General features: G+C 43.4%; 2 protein-coding genes across 2 annotated transcripts in view; one reads left to right on the top strand and one right to left on the bottom strand.

Moving 5' to 3' along the window:
* The window catches only part of RTN1 (reticulon 1), a 240,725-nt gene that overhangs the window by 128,497 nt on the left and 96,002 nt on the right, over positions 1-16,226 (top strand). Inside the window, exon 3 of the mRNA XM_065940613.1 lies at positions 4,283-5,032. Coding sequence (XP_065796685.1) covers positions 4,283-5,032 — 750 coding nt within the window. The remainder of the gene's footprint in view (positions 1-4,282; positions 5,033-16,226) is intronic.
* Positions 11,131-11,733, bottom strand: LOC136172302 (GTP-binding nuclear protein Ran-like). Its single transcript, XM_065941563.1, has one exon. The coding sequence runs from the start codon at positions 11,731-11,733 to the stop codon at positions 11,347-11,349; it is 387 nt and encodes a 128-aa protein (XP_065797635.1). The 3' UTR covers positions 11,131-11,346.

Genomic DNA, 16,226 nt, shown 5'->3' with positions numbered 1-16,226 from the left:
CCCTACCATTCTTACCTTTGAGTAAATAAACCAACATCCTCAAGCCTTCTTTACTGAATGCTCTAACGTAGTAGTTTTCAGCTGGAGATAGGGTTGCCAGATAAAAATATCAATATTTCCTAGGACATACTTATGCTAAAAAAAAGTTCATTGTTTATCAGACCGTCCTAGTTAACTAAGTATCCTGTACCTTTATTTGCTAAATCTGTCAACCCTAACTGGATGTGATCTTTAGAATAACCTTTGGAGTTATAAAACACTGATGCCTGGGCCCCATCAAGACTTAAACTTCTACTAAGTCAAAGTTTCTGAGGGCAGTTTCGAGTCACACACCACTCAAAATCAGTGAGGAGAAGGAAGGGAAGAGCGGCAGGATCAGATTTATGTTTACACAACTCAGAAACAGTTTCACCACTTTTCTGGGACTTCCCCAGCCGTCCAGTAGTTAAAAATCTGCCTTACAATCCAGGGGACTTGTTCAATCCCTAGTCAGGGAACTAAGATCCCACATGCTGTGAGGCCACTAAGCCCATACACTGCACTACTGAGCCAGTGCCACAACTAAGCCTGGATGCTGCAACTAAGACCTGATGCAGTCAAATAAATTAATTAAAAAAACATAAAGCAAGACCAAAGGACCAAAAGTCACCCTTAGGGGAAAGAAAAAAGAACCATTGTTTTAACGATTTGAGCTAATTTTCACATGAGCTCTGCTTGTTGAGTACATCCTGTGTGCCAGGCACTGTACCTGGTACTGGGGATATGATGTGGGTTGTTTCACTTTTTTGACTGTTACAGATAATGCTGTTATGAACACAGTGTATAAGTTTTTGTGTGGACATAGGTTTTCAATTCTCTACTTATGAGTGGAATTTCTGATTTATATGGAAACTCTTTAACTAGTTGAGGAACTGCCAGACTAGTTTCCAAAGCAACTGTATCATTTTACATTCACACCAGCAGTGGCTGAGTGTTCCAGTTTCTCCACATCTTTTTCAACACATACTACTCTCTGACTTTTTGATTCTAGGAATCCTAGTGGGTACAAAGTGGTAACTCATTGGTTTCGATTTGTACTTCTCTGGTGAATTATAATGTTGAGCATATTTCCGCATGCTTTTCTGTCATGTGTAAATACTCTTTCGAGAAATGTCTATTCAAATTATTTGCCTATATTTAACTGGGTAGTCTTTTTATAATTGAATTGTAATAATTTTTAATAGATTCTAGATATAAGTCCCTTATAGTATATGATTTGTAAAATTTTTACCCATTCTATGGATTGTCTTTCCATTTTCTTGATGTTTTCCTCTAAAGCACAAAAATGTCTAATATTAATGAATTCCAATTTGTATATTTTTATTTTGTTGCTTATGTTTTTGATGTTATGTCTAAGAAACCACAATCTAATCAAAGGTCATGAAGATTCACTTCTGTGTTTTCTTCTAAAGTTTCTGATTTTAGTTCTTACATTTAGATTGAATCCATGTAGAGTTAATTTTTAATATGACATGAGGTAGGGTTTCAGCTTCATTCTTTTGCATGTGGTTATCTAGCTTATTTTTCCTCTTCTTCTCATTTTCTGAAATACAATTTGTCCTATCTCAGACCCCTACCCACTTTTTGAACAGATGTGACCTGATATAGTGAGAAATGCATGAAACATAAAGACTTGAGTCCAAATTTAAGCCAAGTCACTTCTAACCATGTGGCTATATCATTCAGGGCCCTGCAGGAAACAAAAGTGACACACTCACAAGTTGTGACTGAAGAGGGTTTAAAGAAATGGCTATTTACAAATGTAAAGACATCTAAAGACAGGTAAAAGAACCAACAAAAAATGGTAAAGCACCCAAGGACTGGCGACATTAAGAATCTATTGTACTCCGGACCCAAAGTGGGAAGGGGAAGGAAGAGCATTCCCAAAGCTTGGAGCTTCAGAAACAGCAAGAGGTATAAATACCCCAACTTTTGCCTCCTTCCACCTCTTCTGTGGAAGAGAAGAGGCTGTTTTGCTACTGGCTGAAAACAACCAGAAATCAGAGAGGAAGGAATTCCAGGTAATACCTTCTATGTAGGTCAGCCTCTCGGAACAGAGAACAGGGCAGAGAAAGATGGGAATAAGTCCAAGGAGGCAAAGATAGAAAAACCAGTACAGTGATCTTGGACAAGTCACTTTACCTATTGCCACTAGACTCTAAGCCCCACATGTGAAGTGCCTGTAGCCCAGAAAATGCTCAACAAGTGGAGCTGTGATGCTGCTGCTACTGATAGTGCTCTGGAGGTACAGGCTGTTCCTTCATTCACACTGGCCTCTACTTCCTATCTTCTTCCTCCTCCTTCCACCTTATCATTGCAAATTTAATGTAACTTTTACACTTTTTTGCTGTTTGAAATCACATGTGCATAACTTACTAAGGAACTAACTTCTATAAAAATAGAGTTAAGGATCATGCAGTAAATCTTTTTACACATAAACTGTGCATGAGATAATGAGGTTCTTATTGTTTTAAGTTACTGAAAAAAAAAAACACATAAATCATATCACTTCTCTACTCAAAATCCTCCAATGGCTTCTCATTTCACTCAGGATAAAAGCCTGATGAGATCCTACATGATGACCCCACTTCCCTGAATGTATTTTACCTCTTTTCCTATTTACCTATTTTCCTACCCCCTTACTCACTTTGCCTCCTTTTGATACCTAGATCATTGCAGCTCCCACGTCCAGACCTTTGTACTATCTGTTCCCACTGCTTGGCATGCTTTTCCTCTGTTTATCTTCATCAATCACTTGCTCACCTTCTGAAGTGTTGAATATAGGTTACCTTCTCAATAAAACCTATCTTGACTACCCTATTTAAAATTACAAACTCATCCCCACCCTGTCACAGTCCTCCTGACCCCTTTACTTTTTTTCCATAGCACTTAACATCTTCTAACATACTATATATCCATTGGGGTCCACCCATAGTCCTAAAGTGACAAATTACTTAGCCATCAATAGTCTACCCTTTACCCTCCCAGTGACCTCAAAGCTTTGGAGAAATGACAAGTAGTTCTTGCTTATAAAAGGGCCAGAAATCACTGTGTAGGATATTCTGACATAAGGTCCTGTTGCATTGGCAAGGGGAAAACCAAGCTCTTGAAAACTGTTGTCATGGCCATCCCAAGTAATTTTGACTAAGAGAGAAATATCAGTAAGATTGCCCATGAGGTTTGGGGGCCATCTGAATATACATCAGAGAAAAGGTAGGCACTTGCCCAAGGGATGTGACTGTTGGGTTTTGTTCTCAAGAGGAGGTGAAGAGACGACAAAAGAATGACAGTGGACTCTACCATTAGAAGCCTCTACCATTAGAATCCTTTGCGGGATTGCACAGTATGGTAGTCTGCACAGCCTGCTTAGTGGAACTGGCAAAAAATTATTCCTTATATTGCTTCACTTTGTTACACTTTTCACTAAAAAAGAATAAATGTATTGATCTTATGGAAAATGTGAAGGTTGGAAAGCATGTTGTACATAAGGATCCAAATTAGCTTTCTTTGTCTTACTGAAGCAGGGAATATAGACAGGGGTTCATGAACAAGGAGTTATTACAGATTTGTTGACACTGGTGGGCCAAATTAGGGAGTTATATATATCGGATTGGGGCTTCCCAGGTGGCACTAGTGGTGAAGAACAGGCTTACCAACGCAGGAGACGTTAAGAGACATGGACTTGATCCCTGGGTCGGGAAGATCCCTGAAGGAGGGCCTGGCAACCCACTCCAGTATTCTTGCCTGGAGAATCCCATGGACAGAGGAGCCTGGCAGGTAGGTGACAGTCCATAGGGTCGCAAAGACTGGACATGACTAAAGTGACTTAGCACACAAGCATACATCGGATTATCTGATGAAATCTGTGACACTGGAAAACTTCCCTGAGAGACGGATTAGAAATTAAAACCATGACTTCTAGAAAGTTTCCCACATTGAAACAGAAAAATCAGCCAGGTGCTACTACTCAGAAATTGCTGCGTCATTTTTAAAAATAACTAAATTAAGATATAGGTATATGAAACACTAATTGGGCCATAACAGTAATTAGCCTTTTAGTTCTGGTGGCCTTTCTAGCATAGCTCTGAAAACAGACTATTTTGGGGGCTAATAAAATATGTGTTTTTTAAGCAAGGAGAAAATATCTCCCCTAATGGAATTTTGTTTTATTTCTTCTCTCCTTGTCCATCTGTCTGTCCTTGTGTGTGCCTCTTTGGCGCTTCTTCGCTCTGTGGGACGACAGAACCGTCTGCTGCAGAATCCCAGGGGAAATGCGGCATCTCCGAGGATGAGCTGATCACTGCCATTAAGGAAGCAAAGGGGTTATCCTACGAGACAACGGAGAGCCCACGGCCAGCGGGCCAGGGGGTCGACAGGCCCGAGGCCAAGGCCAGGTCTGGGCTGCCCACCATCCCCAGCCCCCTGGACCACGAGGCCAGCAGCGCGGAGTCGGGGGACTCGGAGATCGAGCTGGTGTCCGAGGACCCGCTGGCCGCTGAGGACACGCTGCCCTCGGGTTACGTGACCTTTGGTCACGTGGGCGGCCCGCCGCCGTCGCCGGCCTCGCCGTCGATCCAGTACAGCCTCCTGAGGGAGGAGCGTGAGGCCGAGCTGGACAGCGAGCTCATCATCGAGTCGTGCGACGCCTCCTCCGCCTCAGAGGAGAGCCCCAAACGGGAGCAGGACTCGCCGCCGATGAAGCCGGGTGCCCTGGACGCCATCCGGGAGGAGCCGGGCGCCCGGGCCGACGAGCGCACCCCCAGCCAGCGGGGCCTGGAGGAGCAGGAGCCCTTCCGCAGTTTCCCCTCGGCTGCCCCGCGAGCCGGCCCGGAGCTGCCGTCCGGAGACCCAGCCTCCACCCGCGAGGGGCCCACCGTGCCCCGAACACCGGTGGAAGCAGCGAGTTCCGACCAAAGCTCCCAGGCCACAAAGGCCCCCGGGCTTCGGGGTCCTGGCGTCATGCCCCCTCTGCTGTTTCTCAATAAGCAAAAAGGTAAAGTGACAGCGTTCTTGATTAAAGTAGGTTGTCTGCTTACAGTTCTCCCCCTGGGTGCGCTGAGATACTCAACAGAGGGGCATTGGTCTGGCTCAGCCCTGTAGTCAGGTCCTAGTTGGTGGAACAGTTAGCCAAGAACAATTCCAAAGAGGGTGGGGAGGAGAAAAGAGGATTCCGATTCGCAGCTGGGACTTCCATGGCAAAACCGTGTGCTGTGAGCTACGGCTGGCTGGCTGAACCCTAGCCTCTCCAATAATAAACGGTTTTGTGGACACTCCAAGATCTCCTGAATGGAGTGAATGCATCCTTCCTTTCATTCCAGGACTGGATTTCCTCACTTGGGATGGGATGGGGTTTGTTATTGTCTAAGGCTCATTTCCAGCTTCCCACTCCCTCAGGGATGGGGTGGGCTTACAGTCCCTGTAGGTGCTGAAACCCACCATTAGCACTTCCATTTTGTCAACCAAACATGCTTCTTAAATGGACCACGAGGATCTCAGCGTCATCCTTTCTCTTACCAAAAACAAACAAAACAACCACAACAACAGAGTTTCTCTTGTCCCTCAGTAAGACCTAAGGTGACTAATTTTAAAGTCACTTTTTAGTTAGAATGATTTTAATCTGGCCATTACATTTTCCGTATGAGAGATCTTAAGTTGAGTGAAGTTTTCAAATTCAGAAAAAATGGAAGTCATTACTTTGTTTTTTGGGCATTCTTAACCCCCAAGTCATTCTCCACACCGGGTTGCAGCTGTGTTACGGAATTCAGGAAGGGAATTAAAGTCAGGTGAGCAGTAATAAATTAGGCACTGCACAGTCTAGTTAATGGGGCTACATTGAAGGTACACAATCTCTCCCCAGATCCTGGGTAGAAGAAGCTCCAGGTGGAACTTGAAAACACACTCTAAACTCTATTCCAGGTCCCCGCTCACCTGTCTCCTCTGCTTTGTGTGTGTGTGTTTGTGGTTTTTTTTTTTTAGAAGTATTTTTCTTTTTAGGGATAAATGATTCTGAGGGTAACACCCTCCTTCCTGTTTATATGCTAACTTCAGTGATGTTAGTAGCAATTAAAGTGCCTCATATAAAAATAGAGGACAAAATCTTTCTCATTATAGATTGGAAGTGCGCTTCTAAATTCTTTAAAATGAACACATTGCAAAGGGGGAAACAGGAGGAATGAAATGAAAAGATAGCCCTGCTGCATGGTTACTGGTGGCCTAGACACATGGCATCACATGGGGGCTGACATAATTGACTCCTGATATTCCAAATAACTCATCCCTCAGAGTTTAAAGTGTATTTAGTGTGTGCAATAGGGAGACTTTTCTGTGACAGACTTAGTAGTGGAAATGTGTATTTGCTGCATGAATATTAGAACTAATTTGGATTCTTTTGCCACCACTCTGACTGTGGTGGGACAGGGCCCTGCAGCTTTCAGGGAGCTTGAAGCAGGAGCGCTTGAGTCATTCAGAGTATGGGTTCATATCACTGTACTGTAACCGGCGTGTGTCTCAATTTTATCCCCTAATTAGCATCCCCATAGTGAAGTGGTCACATGTGCACGGCGCTGCTTGAGTGTATTTATCCTCAAAGTAAGGAAATCTGAAGTCTAATAAAGAGAGAATGGTATTGTGCAGGCCCATCCCCCTCCTTAGTATATTTGAGAGACAAGTATGGCAGCTGATGTTAGTAGCAATTAAATGTTAGTAGCTGATGTTAGAGACAAGTATGGACTGACTGAGCGACCAAATGTCCAATAAAGAGCTAATGCGATGGAGAAGTACCGCGGTGAATGCAAAGGCTTCAGAGCGTATTTTACGGCTGATTCTGGTACCATTCTAATCCCTGTGCAAATTGCCCCATGTGGCTTGGACCCTCTGCTACCACATTAGACATTAGAAAGGAGAAAGTGGCAGTCTTTTCAAACGATTAAGGCATACCACGGTGAATAGCCTCTGCTCTCCTCCACACTGAGAGATCCTTTGAAATCCAGTCTCCCACTGAAACTCGGCGCTCTCAGCCTCATTATCTGTGAAGAGAGTGTGAAAGGTTGTTCTGAGGCAGCCGAGCACTGGCGGTGCTGCGCAGACGACTCAGTGCTGCCAGCAGGTTATTGGAGCCCTGGGGTTCTTCTGGTCTCACCTGCTCCACCTCAGCAGGTGGGAGGAGCAGCCTCCCCCAGGCTGTTCTTAATCACTGTCTGTGGACAGGAGGGTTGCGCTCAAGTCAAGTGCGACTCCCCGCAGCAGTGGGGTCAGGTCAGCTTCTGTGGTTTCCTCAAGCCTCTGGCAATGTAAATAGATTCAGGTTCATATATTCACAAGTATGCTCTTCTCCCTGGCTTTGAAGTTATCCTGCTAATGCTGGTGCTGGGCTAAGTTTTCGAAAGGTCCAGAAATATTTAGAATGAGGTTTGGCAGATATCTGACGACATCATAGCACATACTGTCAGGGAACGTTGGGCTTCATTTACTGGCATGTGCTTGTCCTGACAAGGTCTATTTATGGAGCTTTCTTACCTTTCGGAGACCTCCCCTGCTCCTGCACTGGAGACCAGACGTGGTTCATCATATTCCAGTTTCCCTTCTCTGTGCACCCCCTGAGCTCCTGCTCCCCTGTTTTGCTGCTCCCCCACACCCTCAGGGATGGCCTCTTAAGAACATGACAGGGTAGATAAATTTTCACTGTTGCAAGGTTGACCCTTTTAGGAATGTCTTAGTTGAAAACAAATGAAAAATTCTCAATAAAACATTAATACCCAATGTGACTCATCAGGGTGGATATGCAGTATATTTTCACCTATTTGATTGCAGAATCTTTTATTAGAGTGTGGTGTAGGGTTCATTGCCTACAGAGCATTCTTTGAAAAATAGTGGTCTCTGGGTACTCACCTCCATTCCCAGTATTGTGATTACTTTTCCTTACAGTTCAAAAACATAGTGTCAGACCAGCCACTGGGATGTCACGTGGGAGCCTGTTGGAAATGTCAAGCTCCTTCCCAGACCTACCTACCGATTAGAACCTGCATTTTACCAAGATGTCCAAGTGATTCCTAGTCACTCTAAAGCTTGAGAAGCAATATTTTAGACCATGGAAGTCAGTATTAACATTTCGACCTGAAACTGTTCTGAAGAAGGTCACCAACAACCACCTTCTTATCTCCCCAAAAGACCTCTTTTCAGTCGCATCTTTCTTGTTCTCCTGGGTACTTTAATGTTGTACTGCTGAACAGTCCTTAAAGCATTAGTGAGAAAATAATATATGTTCAAAATAAATATAACATAAGAAATGGTGCAAAATAAAAAGTTTAAGTTCTCCTGATCCTGTGTTACATTTCTAAGTCTGAGAGATAACTGCAGGCTTCTGTTTTTGTTGTTCTTACTGCTTTCAGAAATTTTCTTTGTGTATTTCGGTATACACAGTCTTTTGTTGCACAAATGACATCATATTGGACAGAGTATTTTAACTTACTTCTTTCAGCAGTAAAATCAGGACACCACCCGCTCACATGAAGACTGTTCTCATCTCAAAACTTGTTCTCCTTTAGCTCCCTGATGTTTCTCCTTCTTGGTTATCCCCTCAGTCTCTGACCTTTTCCCCCGTCTCTTTTGCTACCTTCCTTCCTATTCCTTTGTTTGACCTGAGTTCTTTCCCCGTCTTCCTTTGTGCCTCATTTCCTTGCTCTCATCCACACAGGTGTTCAGCCACTGCCTCATGTGTAGCACCTCCCAGGCTTTGGAGAAGTCTTTCATTCTGGGCTTTTCCATTTCCTCACTTTTTAGTGAACATCCTATAAACTTCCCCCCTCCACCTCCCATTTAGTACATTGATGTCCTTTGTCAAAATCTGCTCCTTTTCTTCTTCTATTCCCTTCCTGAGTGAATGAAGGGATGTCATTCAGGCTTCACTCTGTTGTGGATATTCAGATCAGATCTGGATCTGAGTAAAGACTGAGTAAAGACTCAGTGGCCTGAGACCAAGTTAGAAGTAGAACCTGATTGTAAAACTTCAGTGGAAGTGTTGCAGTAGTATTTGGCTATAAAATTATCCACATTATCCAGGATGCTCTTAATATTTGAAAAATTATCAAAAACAAAGTGTAAAATGTAAAAAAAAAAAGCTATTTGGAACTTTCAATCCAAATGATCCCAGTGATCCCAGTTTGAGAAATACTGGTTGAAGCCAGTGGTTCCCAAAGCATTGCCTCAGCACGGGGAACCTCATAGTCTCCTGGAGTGCTGGCTGAAAATACAGATTCCTGTTTGGCCCCTACCCTAGAACTGCAACATCAGGATGAGCATAAGCTTGCACTTATAATAAGCATGCTAAAGAGAATTCTGTCTGTAAGCAGATGAGCTAAGCAGCCCAACCTATATTGAAAAACACCTTGGTGAGCATGCCCTGGGCATATGGTGTTTTTTAATGAGAGTGAGGGGCACTCGGCTGTTTGCATCCCTTCCTGTGCCCTGGGAGGCAGGCCTCTGCACCTTCTCTCTGCAGGCACCAGCTGCAGCAGCCGGAGCTTGCAGGGCTTAGCCCTCTGTGGCAGGGAAAAGCTTATCTCCTTAGGGGAGTGATTTGCAAGAAGACTTCCAGATGGAGATCTTCTCAAAAAGACCTAGCATTTATGATGTTTATTATTACTATGATGTTTATTATTACTTTTCATTATTATTAATATACTAGATATTGCTTCTGTCCTAAAATATTTTGGAGAGAACCAGAATAAGTGTGACCCATTTACTTTTCTTCTTGTAATTTTTTTTTTAAGTTAATATACTTTAGTCCCATATTTATTTGCTTCCTTGAAACTGAATTAGTAAAACAGGCCATAAAGATTCTTGGACAGAATCTTTCTTTCACAATGCAGGCTTCATAATTGGCCCAAGGATATTGGCCCAAGGATATTATAGCCGCTTCCCCATGCCAGCTTTCTACAAGATGGACCAGAAACTGCTGGATAAAGTCTGGCTTCTGTGAGGATGTATGCAGTGTAAATATTTAGATGGAGACATTGAATCTTCCATTTTAGACTATTCAAAGCTATTAAGTTACTTTTATGTGATGCTGCCCAGTGATAGAAGGTATTCTTAGCAGAATACCTTCTTAGCTGTGTCTTAGCAGCACAGAATGAGGCTGCCAACAGGCAGTTCACCTTATTGGTTTTTCCTTCTGAAAGAGTCACAAGGTTAGCATTGTCCCAGATTGCGTATTGATCTGTTTTTTAAATAGTGGCTGCAGGACCCTGGGAAGGTTTCCTTCTCAACCTTGAAGAGACTTGCTTGGTGACCCAGCACTTAAACTATCTCCAGGGACAGATATTTTTGACACTTCACCTATAGAATGTATATATAGATCCAAAATTGTTGTTGTAATATTTCGATGCCAAGTCCTTGGGGCACAATGAACCCAACCCCCTAGTAAGTCTTGCCTGGGCACAGAGTGGGGCATCAGTTCAGTTCAGTCGCTTAGTCATGTCCAACTCTTTGTGACCCCATGGACTGCAGCACGTCAGACCTCCCTGTCCATCACCAACTCCCAGAGTTTACACAGACTCATGTTCATTGAGTTGGTGATGCCATCCAGCCATCTCATCCTCATCCCCTTCTCCTCCTGTCTTCAGTCTTCCCCAGCATCAGGGTCTTTTCAAATGAGTCAGTTCTTTGCATCAGGTGGCCAAAGTATTAGAGCTTCAGCTTCAGCATCAGTCCTTCCAATGAATATTCTGGACTGATTTCCTTTAGGATGGACTGGTTGGATCTCCTTGCAGTCCAAAGGACTCTCAAGAGTCTCTTCCAACACCACAGTTCAAAAGCATCAATTCTTCGATGCTCAGCTTTCTTTACAGTCCAACTCACATCCATACATGACTACTGGAAAAACTACAACTTTGACTAGGTGGACCTTTGTTGGCAAAATAATGTCTCTGCTTTTTTGTTTGTTTGTTTTTTTAGATATTTGAAATCCAACTTTATTCTGATTCTAAATGAAAAGGAATGGGAATGACAGTAACAAACAAGATTCCACCTCTCAATATTGTCATGTGACTATAGCAGTCTTATATTTCAAACTCAAGGAGGAAACAACTGCGTTCCAAAACACCTAAATATGCAGGTCCAAAAAATGAAGGTTTTTTTTTTTTCAAACTGCCACATTCACCCCAAAGCCCATCCATCTCCTTCAGCATCCAAAGATTAAGCACATGTTCTGCTTAGCTATATAATAAAGTGGCAAACACGCTGCACCACTGACATCACAGGACAGTTGCCTATAAAACTACACTTCTGATGCTGGGCCCCAGCTTCACTTTCTCACAGGTCATCATCTTCATCGGGGAAAGCAGTTGTCTGAGCAACCTCTAAATCGTGTTTGTACTGTGCTGCCGAGGCTTGGTCCATGACCACCTCTCGCGGGGCACGAGCAGGCATGGCGACAAACTCCAAGTTAGGGTCTCCAATCAGTTTTCTACCAGGCCAGAGGAAGGGCTTTTCAAAGTTGTAGTTACTTTTGGCAGAAATGGTATAGTACTGAAGCTTCTTCTTTCGGTGAAAGACAATTGACTTTGCCTTAACCTTTCTGTCATTAATATCCACTTTGTTGCCACACAACGTAATTGGGATGTTCTCACACACTCGTACCAGATCTCTATGCCAGTTAGGCACATTCTTGTAAGTAACTCTCGATGTTTCATCAAACATTACAATGGCACACTGAGACTGTATATAATAGCCATCTCTCAGCCCACCAAGTTTCTCCTGACCAGCTGGACCCCATACACTGAACTTGATAGGTCCTCTGTTGGTATGGCACACAAGAGGATGGCCCTCAACACATACTTCTTCTCAAATTCACCAGTCAGATGATGCTTCACGAATGTAGTTTTTCCAATACCATCATCATCAACCAAAACAAGTTTGAACTGAACTTGAGGTTCTCCTTGGTTCTCACAATGTTACTTCCAGAAGCGTCTCCGCGCCCGTCTGACTGAGCTGTCTTTGCTTTTTAATATGCTGTCTAGGTTGGTCATAACTTTTCTTCCAAAGAGCAAGCGTCTTTTAATTTCATGGCTGCAGTCACCATCTGCAGTGATTTTGGAGCCCCCAAAAATGAAGTCTATTACTGAGTGGGGCATAGATAAGCCCTTAAGATGGATCCAAGTCCAACTTGCGTGTAGAGATAAGAGTTCCCAGATGGCAGATGTTCTGGTGCCTCTGAGAAATAATGACCCTACTTAGATGGTGATCCTGATTCTCTATCTATTCCCTTTATCCTTCACATAAATCATCTTTGCTTACCGATGCAGTCATGGAGATTGGAGAATGCAATCCACGTACCTGTAATTCTCAGCATCAAGACTCCAGAGGATTCTCCACTCCTTTCAAATGCTAACCTCACTTTCCTCTAAATCTGGGTGGGACACTCACAGTTATTGGTCTCTGCTTCTGAATTCTATCTTTGTAACCCCACAGAACACTGCTGTAATACAGATAACATACATTTCACCTAAGGTTATGCCAGCGCCACCAAAGGAAGACCTCACCAGTTCAATTCATTCTTCCTTCCTTTGCTTCAATCAATATGGTGTACTGCCTGTCTGACCCAGGCAATATAGTGATGACCAAGGCAGACATGAATCCACCAATTGCAGGGCGTCATCTGGGTGGGTGAGGGGCTGGCATTAAATCAAAATCAACAGAATGATGTGTTCTCATGAGAGAGTACTTGGTGGTAGTGGAACTTGGTCAGAGAGGAGGAAACTAAGGAATCAACTATGACAAGACATCATTTTAAAATGTTCTGAACAATAGACAATGCAAAAGCTACAGGCAAGAAAGTTCTGGGAGCATTCTAGAACTGAAAAAAAAGTCTGCATAGTTAGAGTTGTTGTGTTGTTGTTGTTGTTGTTGGGCTTCCCTGGTGGCTCAGTGGTAAAGAATCTGCTGCAATGCAGGAGATATAGGTTCGTTCCCTAGGTTGGGAAGGTCCGTGGAGGAGGAGATGGCAATATTCTTGCCTGGGAAATCCAATGAACAAAGGAGCCTGGTGGGATATAGCCCATGGGGTCTCAAAAGAGTTGGACATAATTTAGTGACTAAACAGCGGCAACAAGGTTGGCAGTGCCCTTTCATGTCCAGACCACAATGCTGAGTTTGGTCTTTATCATGATATGACAGGGAGAGGGTGGTAGTAATGAAAATGAAGAGGAATGGCTGAATTTGAAGTTTATTTTGATGATTGCCTTAATTGGACTTACTGATACAGTGGGTTGGTATTTGGGGTGACTTTATTCCCACATCTCTCAAATTATATTTCAGTTTTTGTCACCATAATGATTATAAATAGATACAAAAATATTTATTATAGGAAAAATATCCCAAACTTCAATGCTGTTTCTTTAGTCACTGAAGCCAATTTTTTAAGTCTACTATGGGAAAATCATCTATTTGGGTAATGCTGGCCCTGAAATACTCTCTCACAGGTTGACCTGTATATCTAGTATATTTTTATGGCCAAGCATTGGGGGGTATAATAGTTATTAATGTGTTTTGGTGACAGTGATGTTTGAGTGGCTGAGACTGGAGCTGGAACAAGGGTCAAATATGGTACCTGTGGAAGTTAAATAGGACATAGAGTGAGGTAAGCAGGGATGGGGGACAGCAAGTTGGTTCTTTAAAAAGAGTTAGGTATAATTTTGGCCAGGGCCAGGAACTCACAAAAGCTTCAGAAAGTCTAATGTGAAGTTCCAAATATGGATCAAAATTATACTAAAAAGCAAAGCAAAGATGATAGCCTGCCAGAGAGCAGAGGATAAAGTCAGAGAAAAGGTAGTTTAAAGCAAACACTCAAACTGGAGTCTGAGGTGGGAACAAGTATATCACTGGCTCTAGTCAACTTCAGCTCAAGCCTGCAGTTGATTATTGTTATTTGTGATTACTCGGTGCTTCCCGAGTCAGTCTTACCTCTTTAATGGTCCTTCTGGGTTTTAAATGACCTAGGGGTCCTCTTCTGCCAAGGAAAACCTTGATCCAGGACTCTTTCTCTCTTCTCGTGGAAACTGAGGGCACGTGGCAGGGAGAGTGGATTAGGGACTCAGTGGAGACATTTGTTTTCCTAGACAGTGTTTCTGAAAGTGCAGTTGTGGACCATTGACATCATAAACTGTTTGATAAAATACAGATTCCTAGGCTCACCCCAGGATCTCCTAAGAATGGCATGAGGAATCTGCTTCATTAAGTGGCCCCCCAGTAAATCCTAGGCACACCAGAATTTGAGAACTGTTGTTCCAGGGACTGTGTTGAGACTGATCTCTCAAAGCCCTCAGAGTTATCTTTGTCATGTTTTTTCCTCTAAGTGTCCCATCTTTTTCAGGGCCTTGGCCAGAATCCTGCCAGGCAGGTTTTCTGATTGAGCTTGGATGTTTTTAAATGGTTTATATGTGGGATTTAGAATGAAATTTGTACTGTCAACTCTGAGATTTGCACCTCCTTATAGAAGTGGAGGGGGGATAGTGTGAGCACAACCTGGACTTTCAGGCTTATTCTGGAGGTGCTACTGCTATCCTCCCACCCCGCAGAGGCTCCAGAACAAAGACCTGCAAAGGCAGGCAGGGACACAGCTAGCTAACCGTTCATGTTCCCAGTAGTTTGGGGCCTTCTTGTGATTTTGGAGAGAGAGCAATGAGCAGTCCTGAGAAGAGATCTTAGTTCCCTCCCCAGAAATTAAACCTGGGTGGCCTGGATGAAAACCAAGAATCCTAACCACTAGACCACCAGGGACCAGAGGCTAGAAGCAAAGTGGCCCTGGCTCTTGCCGCTATTTGAAAGTAAGAATGTTTCAAGAAGGCAAACACAAAACACAGATACATTTATCATTAGAGACACAGCACAATGTATGAAAGAGCACACAGGGAAACAGTTTATCCAACTCAGAAGCAGGGCAGAGGTACACACCCAGAGAGGAAGAGTATGGACATCCTCTCTAATGAGGAGGAGCTCAGGAAGTCAGACACTAGGCAGAGACACACACCTGGAGAGGAGTGTGGGTGTCCTGAGTGAGGAGAACAACAGTACAGAGGGATGTAAATCACTTATATAGGAAAGTCCTTCTGGGTCTTTGTTTCCCTTTGGCCCATTATCTTGTTTCTTTATTCACACCTGTCTGGTCCATGGACCCTCCCCAAGATGCATGTGCAACGTTTTGCTAAGATGGATCCCACCACAGAGGCCTATGAGTGCATGTCCACGTTTATTATGGGGTGGGGTCCCCTCCCTTTTCAACCCCCAAGAAGCCTTCTGCACATGTGCAGACAGGGAAGTCTTCCTTGACCTCAGGAGTGGGTACCTTTTCTCTTTGCTTTAGCAGAGCTCAGCTTTAACCGCTAGCTTTGTCCTTGGGAGTATCTGGGTGAGAACAAAGCTTGAATTTTACTCCACTTGACAGAGAGCAGGTGTCCAGCCCAGAGTCCCACTGTCTCCTACCTCACTGGGCCAGAGGAGTCCTCCAAATGGCCTCTGTCCATAGTTTAGAAGATTCATGGGAGAGGGAGAAAGCCTGAGGCTGGGGTTGAACTGTATGCTTCCAGTGACAAATGAAGTAGCAATCTTAATCTTCTTACACAAGATCAGAAATTTCACTACCACTGATAAATAATTCAGCTCAAACCTGCATACTCTGATAAATACAGCATTCTGGTTTAACTCTTCCCTTCTGGCTGGTACCTCTTTTACAACTCAGCTGGACACTGAAATCTTGGGGGATTGCTCTAAATGCAAAACACTTAACAAAAGCAGAATATGTGTTCCAAAACTATCTCTTTTCTTTTTGCTTTCAAATTCACTTTTGTTTACTTCTCCCTAACATCTGTAGGACCCACTCCAGTACTCTTTCCTGGGAAATCCCATGGACAGTGGAGCCTGGTAGGCTGCAGTCCATGGGGTCGTGAAGAGTCGGACACAACTGAAGCGACTTAGCAGCAGCAGCAGCAGCAGCAACATCTGTAGGAAATTCGATGCTATATCTAAAAACACAGAAAAAACAAGTTAAAAAAAAAAGACTTTCATATTGATTTTCCCCTCTTACTGTTAATGTCTGTTGCCATCCAGTGGTTATGATGGAAATATCCAACCTCTACTTTTTAACCTCATCTGAAGCCACTGGGATTTGAAATCTGCACATTTCAAATTTACAGAGT

The sequence above is a fragment of the Muntiacus reevesi genome, chromosome 7 (assembly GCF_963930625.1).
Source record: "Muntiacus reevesi chromosome 7, mMunRee1.1, whole genome shotgun sequence".
NCBI classification, from domain to species: Eukaryota; Metazoa; Chordata; class Mammalia; order Artiodactyla; family Cervidae; genus Muntiacus; species Muntiacus reevesi.
This window is presented reverse-complemented; position numbering and strand designations above follow the sequence as displayed.

Bases quoted from the DNA above. Each gene is read 5' to 3' on its own strand.
- LOC136172302 (XM_065941563.1), bottom strand. From the start codon at position 11,733: ATGTTTGATGAAACATCGAGAGTTACTTACAAGAATGTGCCTAACTGG.